Raw genomic sequence first — 14,763 nt, 5'->3', positions numbered from 1 at the left:
CCTCTGCTGGGGAGGGAATGGGATAGATTTGAACTTGGAAAGGTTCCCAATTGGGATTGTATTTCTTGTGTATTATACTATTGGAGATGCCCTCATCCAGGGGGCAGAAAAGAACTGCCCCTGCCTTGGTCTCTCTCTCTCTCTCTCACACCCCCTCCCCCAACAACTGTGAGTGAAATTAACAAGAAATGGCTCCTAATCTACGGGTTGAACCACGGAGGGAACAGCTGAGTTTAAACTGTTATCATGCAGGCGGCAGGCATCCTGAGCAGGCTTCTCCCTCAGCCAGTTCCCCTGCTCCCTGCCACAAGCTAGAGAGGAGCCACTGCAGCTGCTGCTGAGTGCAAGGCAGGGGGGAAACACAGAGCCTAGCCGCCTTCCGCAGCCTGGCTGGAGGAGGAGAGGGAGAGAAACAACCAACAGATGTGACAGTGAGTTTTCCATTTCCAAGCTTTTATTAGCTCTGAGTTTAAGCTGTTTGTTATGCAGCCAAAGGAAGTGAACGTAAGCCAGTACTGAATGCTCCACTTTCTTGTCAGTACGCTGCTGCACTTTTTTTTCCTGGTACGCCGTACAGGCCCGTACCAGCTTACTTTCAATTCTGCTAGTAAGCAAGAATACAGACCATGCTTACAGAATGGTGGACACTATCCTGGGAAGCACTGACTCCCATCCCATTGACAGCAAGCCTAATGAGCATCCCTGTACTCAGTGCCAATTAGGTTCATCTGCAGAGCATGAAAAGGTGAAGCTGGTCACAGAGCAGAGGGGCAAGTTTGGCTTAGTAGAGAGACTGTGAAGGAACCCAGCCTGAGACGGTGACTAACCTTCCCTCCCCCACCATCCTTTGTTTAAGGAAGACAGGGGCTCTAGATGTCTGCTCTCTGTCAGAGACCGCAGGAGCAGCACCAGGGACTGAAGATAATTAGACTCAGAAAGGACCCCAGGACTGAGCCCGACTCCTGCAGGAAACAGTGATCTTGCCTAGGAGAGGTGGTTCTGGAGGGAACCCAGTGCAAGAGATATACATATATGATGACCAAACCCAGACTGAGAGCTGGCTGACTACAGTGATCATGGTGGATCATTAGCTGAACATGGGATCCCAGTGCAATGCAGTGGCCAAATGTATGCAGTCATTGGATGTGTAAACAGGGCAATATTGAGTGGGAGTAGAGAAGTTATATTACCCCTGCATTTGGCACTGGTGAGACAGCTACTGGAATTCTGTGTTTAGTTCTGGTTTCAACAATTAAAGGGTGTTGATAAATTAGAGAGGGCTCAGAGAAGAGCTATGAGAATGATTAAATAATTGAAAACATGTCTTATAATGAAAGACCCAAGGAGCTTAATGTATTTAGCTTAACAAAGAGAAGGTTAAAAGCTGACTTGATCATAGTCTTTAAGTGCCTACATAGAGAACAAAATTTCAATCTTCAATCTAGCAGACACAGGTATGACAAGATCCAATGGCTGGAAGTTGAAAAAGACAAATTTAGACTTGAAATAAGGAACAAAATTTGAAGCGAAGATAATTAATCATTAGACCAGCTTACCAAGGGCTTTGGTGAATTCTCAATTTTTCAGTCAGGATTGTATGTGTTTCTAGAAAGACATGCTGTAGTTCAAACAGGAATTAATTCAGGGAAGTTCTATGGCCTCGCTATGCTACGCAAGAGGCCAGACTAGATGATCACAGTGGACCCTTCTAGCTTTATCATCTGTGCATTTGCCATGTAAAACGATACTAAACTCTAGCTGTCGATCAGTGTATGCCCTGCAGCATGATGAAGAATCAATGAAAAACAAGACTAAGTAAATTACAAATGGTTGTACTTTAAAAGCACTCATTTCTCAAGCCTCTGTGAGAACCATAACCTGAAAGCAAGTGTGTGCAGAATGTAATTTCACTGATTTTTGGAGATTAGAAACAAGTCTGTGTGAGAGAGAGAATCTAATCATCTGCTGTGTTGATGGCTTCATGAACAGAAGGTCACTGGGAGCAAGTGACTTTCTCAGTCAAAGCCAAACTACACATGTAGTTTATAGTGAAAACTTAGCCTCATCCTGGGGTTTTGCTTGATTAATATAGAGACACAAAATTCCAGCCCAGTTCTTCTTTGCAGCTCTGGCTGCTCTAAGCTCTTCCTTAAGGACTATTCAACCCACACTGCCTGTTTCTAGAGATCTACCCCCACACTGCTTCTAGCCAGGGTGGAGCTTAATGAGCTGCACCTACAGCAGTGAGTCAGCGGTGACTTGCTGAGCATCCCCCACTAGGATCAACACCTGCTAAGGGGGCAGGCAAGGAGAACGTACCATCCTGGAACAATAACAAACAAGCTGCATTTGCTCATTTTCATTTGTAAAGGAAGCTTTACGTAGACAGTAAATATGAATCCAGGCATTTTAAAATAAGGAAGGGACTTAGGAAGTCCAAAGAGCTGGCCAAGACGTTGGACTGTTTGTTTTCATTAAAGTCTGTTCTATGAGTAGTACCTCTAGGCGCTAAGATAATACAAATCATAAATAATAAGTAGCACCTGTCTGCTATTGTGGGCACATAAGTAATGGTACATATTAAAGCAGACTGGTTCAGTATTACAGACATACAGTTAAGGGTTGGTATCATTGCTTAGGGCATGGGGGGTGATTTGCATTTGATATTACAGTATGAGGTAGGGCTATTGATTTTCAATGTATTTTCCAGGGATAAAGTTGAGTTTCAGGATGTTGTGCTATTCATGACATAGAATTGCACTGATGTGTTGTGATGCAACTTTATTTCAGAGGGCAAAATTAGAGGGCACTAAAGCCATAGGCAAAGGGCAGTGTGGAGCTGCACTGCCCCAGGAGGAACATCTTGCACAACATCTTCCAGGGCTATTCTGTGTGCACAAGCAGCACCATTCATTCAGATGAAGCTTACTGCTCTCCTTGATACACTTCCCCACCCCTTTTTAGAAACTTATTCCCTGAAAGGGGAGCAGGAATGAATGGTGTCTGTTCTCTCCCAGGGCACACAGTACAGGGGCTTCCACTATGAAAAGCCATTGTTCAGCTATAAAAGGGATGCAGGGAAAGCAAAAGGACTCTCCTCCTCACACAGCTGAGCAAGAGCCATAACCATCTGGCTTCTAATGTAAAACCATCATGTCACAGCACTGAACTTCTTGAGCTCTTCAAGTAGTGTGGGGGTGAGATGATCCTGAAGATCTCAACCCTTTAACTGCAGTCTCTTTGGGGTGTTGGATTCCATAGTGGAGAAGGCAGGGACAGGTAACTGCAGCAAAAAGATTCAGTATTTGTTCTTTATCAAGTTGTAAGTTATTCCCTCTCTGGCTACAGCTTTTGAACTGTTTGAAAGAGCTTAACCTGCTTTATCAAAGGAAAATTAGGTGGAAGTATGTGCTGGGAATGTCATAGTCACATTGAAGGAGATAGTACAGAGAAACTCTGCTAGTTAACTATTGTCTTGGCTTATTTCCTCATTAACATGCTCCAGAAATGCCGTCTGTATGCATACAAACTCAAGATTGTACAAACAGTATATACAAGAGCCACAGAACAACCAAATTCCTGGAACAGGGGTTGAATTTATTTGCTCAAGAGCAAAGATGCAACGTTTGGCCCAAATTTCTGAAGTGCTCCTAACCCAGCCTTGACATTTATATGTCTAAAAACTGGGGTACACAATTTGGGGTCCAAATTCAGAGCCTGATACTATAAACACTTATTCCCAGGCACAGCACTGCTACCAGTAGCAAATATTGAGAAATAAGTTGTACAAAGTGCTTTTTATGCGCCCTAGCCTACACATGTGTTTATTACAATAAACATCAAAACATCAAAAAGGTCAAGGACAAATTAAAGCTGCTCAGGCTGTGTTATAAGGATTAAGGACTGAAGTCACTCTTTAGTTTGCAATTCAATTAAATTGAGTGTCTAGGGTACCTTGCCATTGTGGTGAGAACAATGGTCTAGTGGATGGGACACAGGACAGAGGCCTCGGTTTAATTCCTGGCTCAGTCACAGACTTCCTGGGTGACCTTAGACAAATCACTTAATCTACCCTGTATCTCACCTCAGTTCCCTTTAAAATGAGGATAATAATTCACCACATCCCTGTGAAAGAGAGAAGATAAAATCCATGAGGGACTGTGGATCACTTAGCTGCTATGGTGATGAAGACCATATAAGGACCTAGAGAGAGAGCGCAATAGCGCAGACTTCAGCTGCTCCAACCAACTTCTAGCTGTGCTGGTTTTTGTTTGTGTTGGGGAAGGGGGCATATTTTTCAGCAAGCACATGCATTTTTATTTTGCATATTCTCAAACATAACTAATAGCTTTGACATCAATTCTGTGAGTGATTTTTCTGATCTGTGCAAATTTAAACTTTGTTTTTCTCCCCACTCTGTTCTCAAACATCAAGGTGGGTGAATGTCTGCACTGAGGGAAAAAAGGGAAAGGATGGGAAAGAAATGAGCAGAAGAGAGAGTTGAAGGGCTGGATCCTGCAATCCTTTCTCAGGAAAAACTACTGAAGCAAGAGTTGCTCTAAGGGCCAGTGCCTGCACCACTCCAGGAGTACAAAGTGGACAGGAAACTAAATGAGTAGCTAAGATTCCCCTAACATGCAGGAACAATGTACTGCTAAAAGAGTTATTCCATTTGCAGGCAGGGGCAGTAACTACTCAGGTGAGATGCCTCACTGCTGCTGTTGCTCTAATTGTGGGATTCAGCTGGAATCATGTTTTCATTTTACAGTTCTTATCACTAATTTCATTGGAGGATCCCTGAAGCATTAACTCCCCCTCTCAGTTATCAATCACACTCTATTCCCCTAACCCCTGTGGAAGGAGAGCAGTACATAGGTGTGGTAGGGAAGCCAGTGGCAGTCTGGTTTGTGAGCATATGTTGTGGCAGGACTGGGTGGGTTAGGAGGCACAAAGGGTGACATCTGTTTTCCATGTCTAGCTGGGGAAGCTGAAAGCTTCGGTTAGATCTCTGAATTCTGTGTTCCTTCTGGGCATTCCTACCCAACTGAAGGGATGATGTGGAGAAAACATGGCAGAAACTTGCGGACTACCCTGAATCTGATTTTTCTCTTGGGCAGGTATTGCATTGTTTGCACACTTGCTCTCCCTAGTCGCAGCAGCAACACCTGTTGTTTGTTTTATAACACCAGCGTTATTAATCCTGGTTCATTAGAGTGCAAAGTTTATGGAATGAGGAACTTGACTTCTTGTGAAGAGGGGTTTGGAGATTCCAACTCCAGCACTGGCTACTGAAATATGAAAGAGACGGAGTTAGCATGGGGCAGTATCTGTTATCTCTACTTCCAGAATAATTGGGATCAGAAATCCAATACATGACTTGTTTGATTTGTGCAAACATCATAGACCTACATATGTACACATGGATGTTTAATGTCCTTCACTGTTGCTTTTATGAGCTAAACAGACACTTCCTGTTAGACTTATCCAGAATGGAGGGAAGTGGCAGGTCACCATCACAGGTAAGATTTGTTTTTTATAAATCTTTGGAGTAGATTGTTGGTCTTCTGACCCGACATTCAGAAGCTTAAAATATCAGAGTACTTTAGGCCCTATATCAGCTCCTCCGGTTAGCTGAGGGGGAGTAAAAGGCATCAAAGAAGCAGAGAGTTTCTCTAAATGAATAGCAATAACTACCCATCTTTATAGGAAAGAGAACTACTCCACCTGCTGTCCCCTTCTTCCTCTTTTTCTTTCGACCTTTTCTCCTTTATTAACTTTTGTGGTATCGTGCTTGTTACACCCTAATAAAAATGGAAGAAATGTAAGCAATGTATAAGAGCTAGGTATTATTATTAATGTTTATAAGGGCCAAACTTGCAATATACAACCTCTGCCTTTAGGTTCGAGAGTCCGCACATGTAATCATACATGCAAAAGGTGTTGATGCACACCTTGTGCATAACTGTTGTCTGTGCATGCAGAGTCTATCACTCACTCCTGATAGCTCATGCAAAACTGTGTGCATAAATGAGTGTCAGGTCAGAATATGACCTTCATATTGAATAACATTAAAAATTAAGCATGTTTTTCTTCCTGAGATTCTGTTTCTGCTGCTCTTCCCATTTGAGCCAGATTCACTAAGGTGGGTAGATCAGCCTCACTTGCCAAATGCCATTGCACCTGTTCCACATGAAGAAAAACTTACTGTTGTGCATCTAGATCAATGGCTCTCAACTTTCCCAGACTACCGTACCCCTTTCAGGAGTCTGATTTGTCTTGCCTACCCTCAAGTTTTACCTCACTTAAAAACTACTTGCTTACAAAATCAGAAATAAACATACAAAAGTGTCACAACACACTAGTTCTGAAAAATTGCTTACTTTCTCATTTTTACCATATAATTATAAAATAAATCAACTGGAATATAAATATTGTACTTACATTTCAGTATATAGTATATATAACAGTATAAACAAGTCGTCTGTATGATATTGTAGTTTCGACTGACTTTGCTAGTGCTTTTCATGTAGCCTGTTGTAAAACTAGGCAAATATCTAGATGAATTGACATGCCCCTTGGAAGACCTCTGTGTACCCCTGGTTGAGAACCCCTGATCTAGATCACTAGTCCATACACAAATCTGTGTAACCAGATGTGCAGATGAGTTTGGTGTGTCCAAATGCATAACTGTCTTGGTCCAAATTTGCATGCATTTTCCAGGCACAAATAAATTTACCTACCCGGGAAAAATTAGCCCTAAGGCCTTCCTCTGTGACAAATTCCACAATCACCTCTCCTTGCTAACTGTAGTCACCACAATGATTTATTCCCTTGTGTTATTTCTGTCCAAGTCATTAGACACTAGATACTTTACTATTCATCTAGTGCTTTGTAGTCTTATGTCATGTCTTAAAATGATTAGTTCTGGTGTTCAAAATCCACGGTCCTATTTATTTTTGTATTTGTAACAACAATAACAAAATGTGTTTCTCTTAATTTTCACCTATAAACCACATCTACTTCAACAAGCTGATTGTTTTGTTTTCCCAATGAAGCTAAAGCACACACATATGCAGATAACAATCTGATAGGGGTTGTGTGTACAATACATCTGCCTGCTTATGCTCAAAGAGCTTTCTATTGACTCTCACTAACAGAAAATGTATATAGAGAGTTTCATTTAAAACATTGTTCACAATTAATTTTTTAAGGAACCACCTTATGTATTCACTGACATGTGGCAGGGCAGTGCTAGCAATAAACATGACCCTGATTCAGGAGGGTACTTAAGTATCTGCCTATGTTTTACTCATATGCTTAAAATTAGTTTAAGTACCCTCCAGAATTGGGACATATGTTCAGAAGTTTGTATTTTAAAATAGTAACTATAGTTATGTCTACATTTGAGCTGGGAGGTGTGGTAGATGTGCCAGCACTAGCTCCACTCAAGCTAGCCTGCTACAAATAGCAGTGTAGTTGGTGGCACCAGGGGCAGTGGCTCAGGCTAGCTACTGGACTACAAACCCTTCTGGCCGCTGGCTATGTACTCAGACAGCTAGCCCAGCCTCCACCCAATATGGGGGGAAATGTTTTGTTATTCTCTATACAAATGATTAAATTGCATAATATCTGGGGGTTTCAGAAACCAGACATCTGTCTGTCAGCAGCCATAGACTTTTATGTCAGACTTTTATGTGCCTGCGACTGTTTAGCAGACTAAAAATTAAAATCCCAGCTGTGCCAGTGTCTGCCAGCTCCCATTTCATTGTGTACACTTTAATCTAGTCTCCTGGGTTACTGAAAGTTTAGAAGATGCCCAAATAAATGGCATGCAGATGGCTGCAGCTCACCAAGGCCTCCTGCAGAATCTTAACGCTGAGGTAGAGAAGAGACGATTACTGTTGAGCAGGAAGACCGGCGCCATAACTAGGAAGGGGTGAGTAGGGCAGCCGCCCAGGGCGCAGAGCTGCCGGGGATGCAAAAATGGGGCAGCCTGCAGAATCGGGCCCAGTGACCCCAGCCGGAGCAGGCTCGCCAGGACTAGGACCCTGGTGGAGCGGCAGGCAGGCAGGGTTCTGAGTGCTGCTTAGCTTCTACTGAGCACGCCCATTGGGGGCAAATCGGGAGGCGGTGGGGATGATGGGAAAGGTCTGAGCAGGGGGTGGAAACTGACTAAGTGGGTGTGTGGGGGTGTCAAATAGCTGGAAGCAGGGACAGGAGAGAGGCCAAGGAGGAAAACTGGGGGGGGAGGGCAGGAGCCAGGTTCAGCCCAGGGGTGAGGCTCTGCGAGATCGTGGCAGAGGGCAAAGCCCCAACAGGATGAGCCACCTGCACTGTTTGCAAAAATAAGGTAAGGGGGCAGAGGGGCTTCTATGCTCAGGCAAAAAAACTGAAGGGGCTGCTTGTGATTTACAGTTAGGGGAAGCAACCCTAGAAACAGAAAGTAAACACTGCACAAGTAAAACATGCCTTTAGTCAACACACACGCCCTGCTCCCTCCTTGAGCTGTGTGTTTCTGTTACTGTGACCTGCCCTCACCTGTTGCTGCTCTAGCCTGATTCAATTGTTATTACAGAGAACAGAAAAGGGAGCCTCCCTCTGATCCACTGGTATAATGCTCCATTAACTGGTGCACTCACACATCAGGGAATTGACACCTTCAGGGCAGACTGGCCCAGGATGCTGAACACACCTTGGCTTTTCTTTTTCAGTTGTGTCCAGACAGATAAAACACAGGCATTTAGTGTACGGGGGAAGAGACCAATAGGGAAATCTGCCTTGGGTGCAGATCTAGAGTGGGGCTGCTGGTGAGCTATGCACTAGCGAAGAAACGAATCCACTGTGACCTGTGTTTGTAGCATTCTGGGCTGTGGCCCAGCCAGTCTGTTCCTGACGCACTTCTCTATGAGACCAGGGCCATCACCTCAGTGTTATGTCCATCTAGCCACTATAACCATGGCATTGGCATTGTCACACACTGAAACACAGCATAATCTGATTTCACAATCACCACAGCCATATACTTTCTTCTGTCTCCACACTTAGGCCTCTTATCAGCTGTCACAACATAGCTTACCCAACCCAATGATACTTCCCACACTGGCCTTATACAAATAAGCTATGCTGCTATAATCCTTCACCTCAGATGTGTCATTGAGAGAGGTGACTGCTTATTCTAGTCACAGGCTCACTGTGAGGTGATGGAAAACCACCTGTATCATTTTTTTATAAAACAGAAATGCAATTTTGTCTTTCTGAATGTTTCATGCTATTCAGCCATTGTAGTATCCATATTTATGTTACAATTATTTTCAATCCATGCTTTTTTTTTCCAGTGCCTATCAATGAGTTTACTTAAAGGTTATATACGAAGATATTCTAAGGTTGCTAAGGATTGTGTGAAAATTAATGTAGCACCTAAAATAATTATACAGTAGCTTCTTTGTCTGCGTGCAGTACCGATACGCAAAAATAAATGCATTGTCATTACTCTATAATATCCTAACTCATATAATTTTAAAAAATGGTAGGGGGCACAAATATGCTTGCTCTAGGGTGACCAGATGTCCTGATTTTATAGGGACAGTCCTGATTTTTGGATCTTTTTCTTATATAGGCTTCTATTACCCGCCACCCCCATCCTTATTTTTCACATTTGCTGTCTGGTCACCCTAGCTTGCTCACACAGGGCACTAAAATGTCTAATTCAGCTCTAAGGAAGAAGATTCACTGAATTTAATTAAGATTCTGTGCCTCAACTGCTAAAAGTACTAGACAAATAAAAATAATTCCCTATTCAAGACAAACCATCACAAGCAGTTTCTCATTCACTGAGAGCAAGCAGGTTATAGTGTGTATCCAGTGCTGCCTCCCCTCAGCTGCTCAGGTCTTGTCTACGCACAAGTTTGAACTGATTTAACTAAAAGAGGTTTAGAGATTTAGTTAAACTGGTGCAAAATCTTGCTATGGAATACTCTTGGATTCATTTAAACCTGGCTTATATCCAAATAGCTTAAATCAGTTTCTTACTGAGGTAAGCTAAACGGATATAACAAGCTTTTGTAGTTTGTCTTCTTTTTTCAGTTTTTATTAGCAGAGGGACACCTCTACCTAATTCTTGCACTGTTGTTGTTTTTTTTTAACTCCGACAGGCATCTGGTATGTGTGCATGCAGGAGTGTCTGTGGTTAGACCAAGGGAAATTATTTGAGAACAGTTCCTGTAGGATAGCTTTTCAAACACCTAAAACAACCCTAGGTTAAATAATCTCACTTTCTATAACACTAGCTTAGAAGGATTAGAGTTTTAATTGGTAAATATCAGTAAACAGATTTCACCATACACAAACTGATGAAAAAATATTTCCATGAATGATAATTGAAATTTCAGATAGGCAAAGTAGGCAAAAATGCTGATCGAGCACTTATTAGAGTTTGATTTAAGGATATTTACTTTGTATATTTTGACAAGTAATGTTGAGGATTTGTATTTTAACTTTTGAGTAAAAGCTTTGAGTTAAAGCTTTAACTTTTGAATACCAGCATCTACTGTCAGAGAATTATTGTCTGACCATCCCTTTTGTCTGACACCCCCAAATTTCCCACAACTGTGAAAATTTAAATGGGTAAAAATAAAAAATGCTGAAAAAAAACATTTATATTATCCACTTTTTGTTTGTTTGTTTTGTTTTTTACAGGTTGAGATTTGTTTATTAATCTTGAGAAATCTTGTTTTCACCAGAATTTTTCATTTGAATTTTAAAATTTAGTAAATTGTGTCATCTCAATTTGGAACCTTTCATGTAACCCTGTGTTGAGGAGGAAGAGATTAGCTATTATGTAACCACCTATATGCCTTAAATGGCCTCAGATGCAGTCTCATCTGTGGCTTCACTCTTAGGAGTGATTTGACCCTATCAGCCATTTGGCTAGAACATAAATTATGAATTGGCATTGTGATTGGTAATGCCTTATTATTTTGGGGCTGATAATCTGGGAGGGCAGCAGTCTTATTCAACTATCAGATAAAGCTTATGAGGAATTATTGGTTTATTTGACACGGATCAGCCCAATAATTAGATAAATGGATTATCTGATATCCTCTACTTTCATTTTGTTATTTATAGGCAGCTTATTTTACTTTCTTTTCAATCAGTTAATTAAATAAAATATATTCAGTTGGAAATCTGGATGGACTGAAAGTTTCTTCCCCAGATGTCCGGATCAGAATTATGAGGAACCCGATAGCAAATAATTGAGATAACTCTGTTCTTATGCTGTATATCTTTGATTTCCATATGTTATTGGGTTTAGTGAATGCTGTGGATACCTTTCCTATTCTTGATGTCACTTCCTACAAGGTCTCCATTGGCTAACAAGATGCTGCCCAAGTAGAAAAAATATACTACTTTCTTGATGTTTTAGCCTTCTAATGTAATGTTGCTACTTGACATCTGGGTTTTGAGGATATTTGTTTCAGCATAACTGATTCTGAGCCCAGCTTGGCTGCTGTTGCCAGATTATCTGTCTTTGATTGTAGCTTTTCGGGGTGTTTCTCAATAGCGCAATATCATCAGCAGAGTCTAGATCTACAAGGCATTTTCCATCTACCCGTGTTATACCAGTGTGTGTGTTGCTAATACACTTCTTCATTAACCAATCTATGGTAATGCCAAACAGCACCAGAGCTAGAAGGGAGCCCTATTTCACACAAGTACCCACTTTGAACTTCTCTGTCTGATTATTCACCCTTACAGAGCACTTTGCATTTCCATACATGGCCTTAGTGATGTAGTGATGCTGATAACTAATACAGGCTGTAATCAAGAAGCTGAAAAACAAAGCAGCAGGAGATGATCAAATCACAGCAGAAATGCTAAAAGCAGTTGGTATAACCACCCTAACAAAACTGACAGAACTGTTGAATGAAGTCTGAGAAAAAGAGACTCTTCCTGACCAGTGGAAACGTGGAATCATTGTCAGAATGCCCAAAAAGGGTGATCTCACTGACAGTAACTAGAGAGGAGTTACACTACTCTCTGTTGTAGGGAAAGTCTTCTGCAGCATGATACTACATAGGATGAAAGAGGCAGTGGATGTAAAGTTTAGAGAAGAACTAGCTGGATTCAGGCCCAAGAGATCATGTGTAGATCAGATATTTACACTAAAGATAATCATCAAAGGATGTATAGAATGGCAGCTTCCCCTTCACCTCCCCCCTATCACCAGTTTCACTGATTTTCAGAGTTATCTGACAGCCGGCACAGACATATATTGTGGAATATTCTTCAGACCTATAGAATCCCAGGCAAAGTTGTTAACATCATTAAGACTATATATATTCCTCATACAACTCACTTGACCTTTCCAAGCCTTAGTTAAAATTGATTAATGTTTGAAAAGCCCTGTCAAAGGAGAGATATTATGCTAAAGTGTGCAGTATTCTTTTTATTTTATTGCAATTATTGAACCAAAGGAGGTTGTGGAATCCCTGTCATTGGAGGTTTTGAAGAGCAGGTTAAATAAACACCTGTCAGGGATGGTCTAGGTTTAGTTGGTCCTATGTCAGAGGGGGAGAGGGGAAGGGAGATGGACTAGGTGTCCTCTTAAGTCCCTTATAGTCTTACATTTCTATGATGCTATTTTTTTTCTCTTACAGGGTCACCAAAAGAACCAGAAAGCAACACATCATAAACTCAACCACACTTGTAAACAAGAGTGCATTACCAGGATACTGACAGCTGCCCTGATTTCTCCTCTGTGACCTTGAGCAAAAGATGTGTGAAACAAAGAACTCAACAGAGGCTCACCCAATCCCGCTAGGGATGGCCCTGGGAAGCATCTCACTGATCACAGTCATCATGAATATTTTGGTCCTATATGCAGTGAAAACAGAAAGAAAGCTGCATACAGTTGGGAACCTGTACATTGTCAGCCTATCAGTCGCGGACCTTATAGTTGGTGCAGCTGTTATGCCGCTGAACATTATGTACCTACTGAAGCACAGATGGGTACTGGGCAGACCAGCCTGTCAGTTCTGGCTCTCAATGGATTATGTAGCCTCCACAGCCTCCATCTTCAACCTTTTTATACTGTGCCTAGATCGTTACCGTTCAGTTCAGCAGCCACTCAAGTATCTCAAGTACCGGACCAAAAGTAGAGCTTTGGTAATGATTTCTGGAGCTTGGCTGATTTCTTTTCTGTGGATCATACCGATTCTAGGCTGGCGTACTTTTACCAATGATAGGGAACAGCAAGTGGAAGAAGGGACCTGTGAAACAGAGTTCTCCACAGTCACCTGGTTTAAAGTGTTGACAGCCATTGCCAACTTCTATGTCCCATCTTTACTGATGTTATGGTTCTATGCAAAAATATACAAGGCTGTCCGGAAACACTGTCAGCACCGAGAGCTAATCAATGGATCGTTTCGGTCTTTCTCAGAAAGCAAAAGTATACATCGTGATAAGGTGCAGGAAAAGCAAACCATTTGCCACCAAAAGCCAAATAAAGATATAAACACGGATCTTTTGAAAGGAAGCTCTGTAGACCCTTGCTGCAATGTACATCTCTACTTCCCTCAGTCCAAAAGTATGGGGGCGAAGCTTGAACTCAGCAGCTTTGACAAACCCCCAAAGGCTCTCATTACGGAAGGTGACAGCAAGGTAGTAAAACTGAGCTGTTTTCCCCTTGCCATTGCCAAGACTCAGCTAGGACCAGACAAAGTGGGAATGAAGTATGTGCCTGTCAAGAAGGGGTCTTGCTCACAGACTCCAGAGTTAAGTGACACATCAGGTGAGCACACTTTCATTGAGGCCTCCTGTAAAAATGACTCCGATCTCACCCTGATCCCAGCAACTTCTAGTGCTGAGGAAAAGACTAACAAAGACTCTGCAGGCCTCAATTACCTGAAGAGCACCTGGCGGAGACTGCGCACCCAGTCCATGCAAGGGGTACATGTGAACAGGGAGAGGAAAGCAGCCAAGCAGCTGGGTTTCATAATGGCAGCCTTTATGGTGTGCTGGATTCCCTATTTTGTGCTGTTTATGGTAATAGCCTATTGTCAAAGCTGTTGCAACTACAGTTTCCATATGTTCACTATTTGGCTTGGTTATGTGAACTCCACTTTAAATCCATTCATCTATCCCCTCTGTAACGAGAACTTCAAGAAGACGTTCAAAAAGATCTTTCATATTCACTCATAATACCTCATCAGGCTGTTTTTATTTGGGGTGGAAAAAAAAGTGAATCCATGATTTTTCAAAGAAAGAAAACTTTCCAGTTTCAAAGGAAATTATGAATGAGGTAGAAGGCTTTAAAAATGTAATCCGTAGAACTATCATGTGAAAACAGGAAACACATATTTACATGACAAATAAGAGCTTTAAAGTTCAAAGTATTTAAAGGGGAACTGGCTTTGACAAGGATTCCTGAAAACTCAGGGCTCAGTCTCAGGACTGCTATGCTAATGTACATATTTTACAACTTTTAAGACTTCCTTTTTCCATTATGTAGAACATAACTGTAGAGATGGACAGAAATCTTCAGTGGTTATGAGCTAATTAGATATGGAAAGAAAAAAGACTTCAGTTTATATGTTCACTCTAATGTTCATGTTGTCTTCTGTAACTTACTTTTTTTAAAAGTTAACCTGGAGACGTGCTGCTTGTTAAAGGCACAGATCTCCTACAGTATATGGTATTTCATGCAGTCAAAGTATGACCCTTGAACTGTTTGAAAATGTACCCTATTTATTTATAAATTCCCCC

The 14,763-nt window shown here is 41.7% G+C and overlaps 1 protein-coding gene across 1 annotated transcript; it reads left to right on the top strand.

The window, feature by feature from the left end:
• The first annotated feature begins 308 nt into the window (after positions 1-308).
• Positions 309-14,463, top strand: HRH1 (histamine receptor H1). The gene is made up of 2 exons (XM_045025267.1): positions 309-431; positions 12,657-14,463. Exon 2 carries the CDS (start codon positions 12,775-12,777, stop codon positions 14,197-14,199), a length of 1,425 nt encoding a protein of 474 aa, XP_044881202.1. The 5' UTR covers positions 309-431; positions 12,657-12,774; the 3' UTR covers positions 14,200-14,463.
• The last annotated feature ends 300 nt before the right edge of the window (positions 14,464-14,763 follow it).

The sequence above is a fragment of the Mauremys mutica genome, chromosome 7, assembly GCF_020497125.1.
Source record: "Mauremys mutica isolate MM-2020 ecotype Southern chromosome 7, ASM2049712v1, whole genome shotgun sequence".
In the NCBI taxonomy this organism is placed as follows: Eukaryota; Metazoa; Chordata; order Testudines; family Geoemydidae; genus Mauremys; species Mauremys mutica.
The sequence above is the reverse complement of the archived record's forward strand: the minus strand, read 5'-3'. Positions and strand labels throughout refer to the sequence as shown.

Excerpts from the sequence above, each read along its gene's own strand:
- HRH1 (XM_045025267.1), top strand. The coding sequence starts at position 12,775 with ATGTGTGAAACAAAGAACTCAACAGAGGCTCACCCAATCCCGCTAGGG.